The sequence below is a fragment of the Phoxinus phoxinus genome (genome assembly GCF_949152265.1).
Source record: "Phoxinus phoxinus genome assembly, chromosome: 7".
Classification (NCBI taxonomy): domain Eukaryota; kingdom Metazoa; phylum Chordata; class Actinopteri; order Cypriniformes; family Leuciscidae; genus Phoxinus; species Phoxinus phoxinus.
Genome location: NC_136882.1, coordinates 1692583 through 1703800, shown reverse-complemented (window position 1 = coordinate 1703800; position 11218 = coordinate 1692583). Strand labels below are relative to the sequence as shown.

At 42.4% G+C, this 11218-nt stretch overlaps 1 protein-coding gene across 1 annotated transcript in view; it reads right to left on the bottom strand.

Moving 5' to 3' along the window:
* Positions 1-242: 242 nt before the first annotated feature.
* The window catches only part of LOC307002150 (uncharacterized protein), a 28719-nt gene continuing 17743 nt past the window's right edge, over positions 243-11218 (bottom strand). The window contains exon 2 of the mRNA XM_079619460.1: positions 243-3400. Coding sequence (XP_079475586.1) covers positions 2359-3363 — 1005 coding nt within the window. The 5' untranslated portion in view covers positions 3364-3400 and the 3' untranslated portion in view covers positions 243-2358. The remainder of the gene's footprint in view (positions 3401-11218) is intronic.

Below are 11218 nucleotides of genomic sequence, written 5' to 3'. Positions count from 1 at the left end.
ATTCAAAAAGTAGTAAACACAGAACATCTAACAGAACATTTTAACAACCTTATGTGCTCATTTTTTTAATTAACGAAATGTCAATCTTTATAACAGAAGATACAACACAATGCAACAATCATATTATCAATCACACTATCACATATCAAGCTTTATATAGATATTTTTTCATATATTTGAGGCTAGTATGCTATATAGCCTACAATATGTTTCTGCTTTTCTTTTTTTTTTTTTTTGACGCGCTCCAGTTCACGGAGACCATGAAAGCGCGCCTGATTGTTTTATTTTATTTTACGAAAGCACAACGTTTTCTTGTTATTGTGAGTTTACACAAATAAATGTATTGCGACTGATGCATTATTCTTTTCTGTATGGCCAGAAATAGAGTATTTTAAGTTGTTTCCACTGTTGATAGGAAAATGCGAATCGCATCGCCGCCTCCATGTCATGCAGTGCGCGCTACACACTCCGCACACACACTTGGTTATGCGCCTAAGAACAGCGAACAAATATCTAGGTTAACGTTAGAGTGAGCGGCGATGCCAGTCGGATAATCCTCATGTTTAACAAATCAAATCATGCAGTTTCTACCTATCGTGAGTCAGCGCTGCACCAGTTTGAAAAAGGCGGGTGTGCAGGAGTCTTTTAATGAACGCTTGGTGTAGAGGCATAGAGATATCTGAACATCTTTGCCAAGCGCAAACCAGTACAGAAGTAATAATCAATAAATGATCGGGGAGGGTCATGCCTCTTTTCACAATCATTTTGGAGGGTCATAGAAAAAAGTATTGCTGGCGAAGGGAGGGTCAAGTCTATTTTGATTATAGATCTCAAAACTCCTCCGGTGGCCCCTTAAATAAATAACGAACAGTCCCTAATGTCTTTTCATTGAATACATCAACAAAATGCAACAATAATTTTGAACCTTGTTTTTTCCAATGGTCTTTTTCCAATGTTTTTTCTTTAACCTTTATAGATGACAAATCCAGTGAGAAACGAACCTTCGCTCTCCACGGTCACGGAACTGCTATAGATGACCCAACTATAACCTGTGCATCGTAATTTAAAAACAAAAAACTTTCTATAGCATTAATGTTAATCAATCAAACAATAAAAAAGACTGAACAACTCCTTGCTTTAATAATAATCAATTTATTTGTCATGAATATACAAAAGCAGTAATTATTTTCACTTTATATTCACTTTCTGTTTTTGTTAATTGAAGGCTTCTGTTTAGAAGCAAAATGGAAAATAAAAGTAAAGCACTGTTAATTTCATGCATTTCTTTCTTATATTTATATTGGTACTACTGTTTGTTATTTGCATCTTTGTTCTTCTTTTTAAGAACAAGTGAAGATTCACAACTTTAGCGATGAAAAGTGTGTACAAAGTTTGAGACTGACCTGTTAACTCATTTTTTTTTGAGTTTTTTAATTTTTTACTCATAATTATACAACAGCCCAGAAAGAGATGAATGAGATCTTCTACTGTCATTGTCAGTTACATTGAAGACAAACATATAACTCCAAAAGGATCAAATGAAAAAAATCACACAGGTAAGTAAAATAACATTATATACTTAATTGGAGTAAAAATATAGGTATAAAAGCAATAATTACAAGAAAGATTAAATAAGATTAACAGTCAAAAGAATCCTAACTCTCCCATTCAGGTCCAATGGAAAAGGGAAGAGGAGGAGTCAGAACAGGAAGTTCATTCATGACATCACAACGATCAAAGGTCGAGTGTCCTATCCGATCTCACGGCAATTCGTACATATTTTACGAGTTGCCAAAATAGTATGAATTCATGCGAATGACCTACCCCTGACCCCGCCGCTAAACCTACCCATCACGTGGGTTTAGACAAATCGTACGAATTCGTACAAATTAGCCACCTTTTAATCACTCGTATAAATTCGTACGAATTGGTCGTGAGATAGCGTTGGAGTGTCCGACTTCTTGACACCAGTATATTTCACCAGTAGACGGATCATTTCCTCTGTGATTTCACTATTTTCTCTGTTATAAAGTGAAAATGACAAAAAGCTACTTTGATCGTTGAAAGTACAGAATGATTTGATTACATTTCTATCGATTCAATAGCAGACACTTTTCAAGTGAACTAGCATAGTTTTAAAAATAAGGCGTCAATAATTGTTTAGTAAAATGCCTTTGCTTATTAAATTAAGGAAACAAACGCACACAAACCCTTAAACGTGTAATTAGCATAATAGGCCTATCGTAAACGATTATTTGCTCTGACATAGTGCCAGACCAAAAGCTTAATTTGCATACTTATTAATAGAAACCATTCATTAGGATAGTTTTGTATAAAACTATGCGTGTGTTTGTCTAATCACTCTTCTGTAGGCTGTGGACTGTCTGTATTGTTCAGAGTCAGGCTCACGGGGGAGTGATCAGACAGAACTATATCATTGTGTATCTCACAACTTTCCACATATTTCACATCATCCTCCAACATGAACACATAGTCTAATCTGGACTGTGTTCCGGTGTGATGCTTGTGTGTGTATTCACGCTCTCCAGGATGCTTTTCTCTCCAGACATCTGACATGTCCCCTATACTCAAGAGATCTTTCAGTGTTTTTCTCCGTGCAGTGTGTTCTGGGTTATCTGTGGTCGCATCCAGCTCAGGGTCAAGTGTCGTGTTAAAGTCTCCACCAATCACAGGCCTGCATTCAAAAGCATCATACCTTTCTGATGAAATCTCCAACATGAGACATAATAACATCATATCGTTGACATCATGATCATACACACTTGCAAACATGTACTTCTGCTGGTCAATCTCAACATGAACCCAAGCATAATATCCATCCACACAAAAAGCTTTCAGAAGTGTGTGTGGTTTATTGACAAGAATGCCGACTCCTTTAATGCGTGAACTGAAGTTTGTCATATACATCGTCTTCTTCTTCTCCTCCTCTTCTTCTTCCTCATCGTCTTCTTCTTCCTCTTCTTCTTCCTCCTCCTGAGTGTCCGCTGTTTCTCTGCATGTCTGTTCTTCCAGTTTTACTAGAGCATATTTCTCTGATAAGGCCTTAGTGAGGACTTCCATCGTCTCGTCCTGGTTGTCCGCTGTTTCTCTGCATGTCTGATCTTCCAGTTTTACTAGGGCATATTTCTTTGATAAGGCCTCAGTGATGATTTCCCAGTTTTTATTATAATCTTTAGGATCTTTCATTTCACCAATTTGAGTCTCTTGCAGAAGCACAACATCATATTGGTCAAAGATCTCCAGTAGTTTAGTTTTACGCTCCTTCTTCTTAAGTTTATCTTTCAGGCCATTAATGTTCCAGGAGAGAACTGTGAGGTCGCCACTTTCTGATGCAGATGCCATTATGAGGGAGATGTTCTGTTGTTGTTTTTGAAGTTTACTGTAAACACACACACACACACACACACAATTTATTTAATTGCTAACACTTTACAATAAGGTTCCCGAGTCCCGTTATCCTGTCTAGTTTCTAGTGTGTAATCTGTTAAATAAAGCATGTGCTGCATTTGGATCCTGCCTCATCTCTGCTTCAGCCGCACCGGCGTTACATATATTGACCTTTTAAGATTTTGTTTGCACCTTGTAAATTAGGTTTTGATGTGGCAGTAAAAACTTTATAATCTATCCCAAACTAAATGTTGTCTTTCATATTTCGTCTGTAACATAGCGTCTTTTATAATATATATTAGGGCATAAATGTTAATTTGCAGTTTAATATGTTGCTTATACAGACATTTTATTTCAACGCATTCAGTCGATTTTTACTCAGTAAGTTCACGGAGACGGAGAGGCAGAAAGCACTCCCTGTTTACTTTCTTTATTTTACAAAAGCACAAGTTTTTATTTAGATTTTAAGTGAACCCATAAATAAGAAGATATTTAACAGTTTATTTTTTCATATTTCTTAAGCCTGTATGACAAAAAATGACGGAAGTATTTTAAGTCTATTTTGCTGCTATGTGAAAAAAACAGAGGAAAACGCGCTGGCGCGTTTTTGGTCCCCAGAGGGTTAACGTATTAACTAACATGAACTAACAATGATCAATACATTTGTTACTGTATTTATTAATCTTTGTTAATGTTAGTTAATAGAAATGTTTGTTCATGTTTGTTCACAGTGCATTAACTAATGTTAACTTTGATTTTAATAATGTACTAGTAAATATTGAAATTAATGTTAACTAAGGTTAATAAATGCTGTAGAAGTATTGTTCATTCTTAGTTCATGCTAAATAATGTAGTTACAGTAACTAATGTTAACTAATTAACCTTATTGTAAAGTGTTACCGATATATGTTTGGTAAGTGATCTGAGATTCAACATTAACTTTTATTCAAATTGAAGTTTAACTAACATGTATTTCTCACTGTCATTTCAGATTCTTGTTTCTGATTTGGTGCAGAAAACTAAACTATACTATCCTACACTACACTATAATAAACTATACCAAACCTAACTACACTATACTATACTATACTGTACTATACTATAGGCCTACTTAAATGTGTACAATTCAAACTGACAATGTTTGAGAGAGACTTTGACTTTTAAAACCCTTTTAATTTACCCCATTTTCCAGAACATTACAGAGCTAGTATACAAAAAACACACAAAATTAAAGAATGAAAAAAAAAATAGAAAAATAAACTTACACATATACATAATTACCAATTAAAGACCAAATTTCCAAACTCACTAATTGTCACTAAAGCATTTATCATGCCCCACCTCATTGTAAAAAAAGTTACATTGTCAGTTTGTTTGTAATATGCAAATTCAATAGCAACCTTAAATTCTACCAATGATTTAAAAAAACACAACTAATCAACATCTTGACCAGCATTTTTACATTGATGTGTTTTCAGGATTGCTAACTTGGCTTGGCCCATTAAAAAAAATATTTTTTTAATTTTAACACTGTTGGCGCCATGACTGTTTATTCTTGCAACCAAAAATAATAAGGGTATTTGTAAAATAAAAACCCAATTTGATAATTAGTTTTTCCAAAAGTACAAAAAGTGGAACCAGCCTTAAAACACTCACAAAATAAGCGAGATACAGTATCAGAAGCCTTACAGTTCGAACATTCAGGTAAAACCACTTCATTAAATTTAGAAACAAAGTTGTTTGTAGCCAACACACTGTGAAGTATTCTCCACTCTAAATCCCCACATTTTTTTGGAATAGGAGGCTTATACCACAGCCTCCATGAGGGATTCACATCTCTGGGCACTGAAAGGTACGTCCTCCATTTAGCATCTATCCTTTCCTTCAACTGTCCAAAGTGTGCTGATTTAGCACAAACCTGATAAACCGTTTTCTTCCCCATACTTTGGAAATCCCCAAAATTAAACCCCTTTAACAAAAAAACCTTAGTGTTCTCTTCGATTTCCAAATTTTTTGGCACAACTTTTAATGCTGGAAAAGTCTTTGATAACAAGCCATTGTTTAAAACAGAATCTACAAATGATGCGAGTACTGGGGGGAAACAAGCCTTAAAGCTCTTAACTACCCCTTCATTATTCTCACTGACCTCTCACAACCTGGTCAGCCAGTGACTGAGCCGTACGCCACTGACCTCTTGTTATATCAAGCAGATCTATAACTCTAGTTATTCCAGCATTCAAGAACATTTCAATTACAGAACCTGATTCTGGAGGCTTTGGTTTAAAAAGAGGGTTAAAAAACAAAGGTTCTGCACAACCATAGTTTTCATCACCCACTCTTGAAAAATTTAACAAACTCCATGATCGAAAAATGTATTCAAAGAACATAAAAAGAGAACAACACACATTTCCAATGCAAGGCTTCTCAATTAAGAATAACTATTTGTCAAGGTCTGTTCCTCCAAGTTCTTTAAGAATATACAAACAATAATCAATCCATGGCATACCATCTGAGCAGTACAGCAGTTTTTGCAATGTTTGTAGTCTCATTGCTGCAATTTTGGATTCATCATGTATGAGGCCTTGACCTCCCTCTGCGACGGGAAGATAAAGCACTCCAGGAGAAAGCCAATGATGGCCGTTTCAAAAGAAATCAACAAATGTCTTTTGAACCTTCAAAAGCAGTTCTTTAGGGGGATCTAACACTGTAACCCAGGGGTGCCCAATCCTGCTCCTGGCGATCGACTGTCCTGCACAGTTCATCTCCAACCCTAATCAAACACACCTGCCTTTAATTTTCAAGTGATCCTGACCTGCTCTGAAGACCTTAATTGGATGCTTCAGGTGTGTTTGATTAGGGTTGGAGATGAACTGTGCAGGGCTGCGTTTCCCAAAAGCATCGTAAGCCTAAGTTGATCGTAAAAACGATCGTACGACTGATCTTAATATTATGGTCTGTTTCCCAAAAGCATCGTAAGCCTAAGTTGATCGTAAAAACGATCGTACGACTGATCTTAATATTATGGTCTGTTTCCCAAAAGCATCGTAGCTTAAGTAGCACTTAAAAATCTACGTAGAACTACGAGTGCTCTGGAGTAATCGTACATCCCCAAGTGCATCGTAAGAAGACAGATTTCTGAGGTCACCTGCAGGACAACCGGCAGATTACACTTTTATCTAGATTTAACACACTGCAACGTGAGTAATATAATAATGTTTTGATTGTACTTTATTGTACACTTTATTTTACTCGTTTTTTGTTTACATGAATTTATAAATGAAATAATTAAAAAGGGAAGAAAAAGATAGAAACAGACACCTAAAATTAAATGAATTAACAAAAAAATATATAAAAGAAGTAATGTGGAAAATATGCTTCAAGGGCAATATAGGGATGAATTTTAAAAAAAAATCTGTCAATAACGTGCACGAAAACAATAGGTTACTGTCGTAACCCCGGTTCTCTGAAACATCGAGTGGAGAGATCCACCTATGGAAGGGCATCCGTACCTGACCTCTGCAGAAGCATCCAATTGCACCAAGTCTGGCTAGACAGACAGAAGCGCGCAGCCAATGCCAGGTAAGGCCCCGCCCCCTTACCTAGTGGCATATAACGCCTGCAAGCGCTGCTATTCTCCAGTAAGTATATTCGCTTCTCGTGCGGCAAGCGGGGCAAAGCTGGTGGATCTCTCCACTCGATGTTTCAGAGAACCGGGGTTACGACAGTAACCTATTGTTCTCTTTCATCATCTCGTGTTCGAGATCCACCTATGGGAGAGACATGGACAGCTCCCCGATTGCCCAATACACTCACAGTGAGGTTCTGAAAGCCAGAGAAGGACGGTCGCCCCAGGGGGGCGGTGCCAGACACGTCCCATAATCATGAACCTGCAATCCTGACGCACACACATAACTGCTGTGCACATGCAGGACATGAAACATGTATGTGGTAATAACCCCAGCAACACCAATGTGCATATATACACCCAGGAAGGATTGGAAATACGTGCTTGGTGAGAGGAATGTGCATGGCCAGCCGGCCCATTCACTCCTTATTCGTTAATTCCAACGGGGTTACAGGGAAGGGCTAAGAAGACGCCACCCCTAAAACCGAATGTGCTACCGAAATTCTGGTGACATCCAGCCGGTAGTAACGCACAAAGGTATGAGGAGAAGCCCAACTGGCAGCGGAGCAGATGTCCTGCAGTGACACTCCCCTAAACAAAGCCCAAGAGGCGGCTAAGCCCCTTGTGGAATGAGCTCTGATGCCCCCTGGGGGCTGCACTCCTTTTGATTCATAAGCCACAGCTATAGCATTCACAAGCCAATGTGAGAGGCGTTGCTTAGATATGGGACTCCCTTTGTGAGGGGGCGCCCATGAAATAAAGAGCTGGTCGCTCTTCCGGAATGCACTGGTCCTGGTCATATATGTCTGTAAAGCACGGACAGGACACAGAGCATTTTGCCTCTGATCCTCCGGGGAGGAAAACGGTGGAGGGTGAAAAGCGGAGAGCTCCAACACCTCCGAAGTGAACGCAGGGAAGCACTTCGGCATGAAGGCCGGATTAGGCTTAAGGGAAACCTTATCTCCACTAAGAGAGAATTTAGTGCACGAGGGATGAACCGAGAGTGCATGTAGCTCACTGACACGTTTAGCTGATGCCAAGGCCAAGAGCAAAGCTGTCTTGAAGGACAGCAGCTTAAGGGAAATACTTCCCAGAGGCTCAAAAGGATGTTGAGACAGAGCCTCCAGCACCATGGAGAGATCCCACTCAGGAACAGTTCTCCTGACGACTGGCAAAGAGCGACGGGCACCCTTCATAAATCTGCGGATTAGAGGATGCTGCCCGACTGTTGAGCCCTCAAAGCCCACATGACAGGCCGAAATCGCAGCCAGGTAGACCTTAATGGTGGAAAAAGACCTCCCTTTTTCCATGAGGTCTTGAAGGAAACACAAAATATCAGGAACTGAGCACTGATAAGATGTGAGACCACGCCCATCGCACCACCCTTCGAACACTTGCCACTTACAGCCATATAAGGACCGTGTAGAAACGGCTCTGGCATTCTGTATAGTGGCAATCACACGCGGCGAAAGCCCCAGTGCGCTTAGGTTCGTCCTCTCACGGGCCAGGCCCAGAGAGCCACCCTGTCCGGGTGTGGGTGGTAAATCTCCCCGTTCGCTTGGGACAAAAGGTCCGTGCGTGGGGGGAGGCGCCACGGCTCGGCATATAACAGAGGGATTATCTCCGCCAGCCACGGTGCCTTGGGCCACCTGGGTGCTATCAGAATGAGAGACAGGCTCTGCTCTCTCACCCTGGCCAGTGTTGGAATTATCAAGCACAGGGGAGGAAAAGCATACAGCAGCACTCTGGGCCATGGGTGGGCCAGTGCATCTACCCCGAGGGGTGCGTCCACGTCCTTTAGCGAGAAGAACATAGGACAATGGTAGTTTTCGCGCGAGGCGAATAGATCTACGGTTGCCTGTCCGAATCTCATCCATAACATATCCACTATCTGGGGGTGAAGGCGCCAATCTCCGTAGATTGGATTTCCCCTTGATAGAAGATCCGCACCTCTGTTCAGAATGCCCGGAACATGAGTCGCGCGTAACGACAGGAAAACCCGTCTGCTCCACACCAAAAGCTTGTAAGCTAGAGCGTGAAGTTTCGACGAGCGCACGCCGCCCTGACGGTTGATATAAGCCACAGCCGTGGTATTGTCGCAGCGTACGAGAACATGATGTCCCTGCAGGCGAGGCAGAAAATGATTCAGAGCTTTCCAAATGGTCAACAGCTCTAAATAATTTATGTGCGCTGAACGTAGTCTGCTCGGCCACAGACCGTTCACCGTTCTGCCCTCCTGGGTGGCACCCCAGCCTGTTAAGGACGCATCTGTCGTCACAACTTTCCGCATCATAACCGTCCCCAGAGGGGTTCCCTGTGCGTAAAAGTCTGCGCTCTTCCAGTGTCGCACGGCTGCCGAGCAGGCGCGCGTCACTATTACAGAGCGGCAAAGATCGCGAATCGGGCTGAAATGTAGTGACAAAACCCATTTCATGAACGCTCTCATTCTCAGGAGTCCCAGTGGCACAACTTGGATGGATGAAGCCATAAGACCCTGCAGCCTGAGGCATGTGCGATATTGCACTCTCGCCCCCTCTCTGAACTGCGATAGACAGTTCATTAGAGAGAGAACGCGCTCTTGAGAGAGACGCGCTCGCATGGAGACTGAGTTCAACTCCAAGCCCAGGAAAATGACATTCTGACTGGGTGTAAAATTGCTCTTGCTCACATTCACTCTGAACCCGAGAGATGTGAAGTGCGCGAGCACACGGCAGGTGTCCTGCAACACTTTCTCCTTCGATTCGGCTATTATGAGCCAATCGTCTATGTATGTCAGAATCCTCAGACCAGACATTCTCATGGGTGCTAAACCCGCCTCCGCACACAGACAGAAACTGCGAGGACTTAGACTGAGTCCAAACGGCAGAACTGTGAATTCGTAACATGTGCCTTGGTAGGCGAAACGAAGAAACTTCCTGTGTGGCGGATAAATGCTTATATGGAAGAAAGCATCTTTCAGGTCTACCGATGTGAACCAGTCGTTCTGTTTTATGGCGCGGGCGAGCGAGCCATGAGTTAGCATTCTGAAATTGTATTTCCTCAAATGTTTGTTCAACACACGAAGGTCCAAGATAGGGCGGAGAGAGCCGTCCTTCTTTGGGACCAGGAAATAACGAGAATAAAATCCCTGATTCATCAGACTGGGGGGCACCACCTGAATAGCTTCCTTGTTTAGGAGGGAGGATATTTCCTCTTTCAGAATGTGTGAAGCGTTCTCTTCCGTGTGTGAAGAGAGAACGCCGTTGAAATGAGGGGGTTTCATTGCAAACTGCAATCTGTAGCCCTGCATTATAGTGCGCATCACCCACTCGGGAGCCGAAACCGCTTGCCAAGCCCGTTCGTGACTCGCGAGTGTTCCCACCCGAGCCGCAGCGGAGCTGTGTAAGCCCAGCTGACTCATTTGTGATGCAATGGCGCCATCTAGTGGATGAACTAGGGGCGACATGCTGGGGTTTAGAAAGATGTTCTCTCTCTGCAGGGAGATGAATTCTCTCTGCGGAGAGAGATCTTCTCTCCGTAACGAATTCATTTGATTCGTTTGTTTTATGTGTTTTTTGTTTTTGTGTGTGTTTTGTGTTGGGGGAACACTGGGGCCGAAGCCTTTAATAATTTGGTGAGGGGAAGTGAGTGTGTGCGGTGTGGTGACACTGCTTTGTGACTTTTCCTCACAACAGACCCCTCGAACGTGAGGGGGGAACACACGTTCAACAAACACATGGGCTGGGCAGCCTCGCGAGAGACCCTGCGTCTTTTGGACAGGGGTTCTTGGACATGAAGAGAGTCCAAAGGGCTCGTGGCCCGTGAAAGTGGACTCGATGCCCCCACCGGCCGAACATCAGGCAGGCCGCTTGCGTTTCGAGTCGGTGGGGGTAGGGTTAGATGGTCTTCCAGCCGCGGAAGACATAACTTGAAGGCCTCATCCTCCTTCTTTTTGTCGTCACACCGTTTTTGCATCAATGCGACGGCGGGGCCGAAGAGAGCCCGGCCGGGCTCCACCGACGCGCCCGCGATGCGCCGCTTCTCACTGTCAGGAAGGCCCGACAGGTTAAGCCAGAGCGCACGCTCTCCCACCACAGAAAGCGCCATAGAGCGCCCGCAGGCTTGGACGGCCTGCCGAGCGTTACGGAGGACGAGGTCGTTCACCGTGAGGATATCCTTCCACAAGGTTAGAGAAGGAGTTCCCTT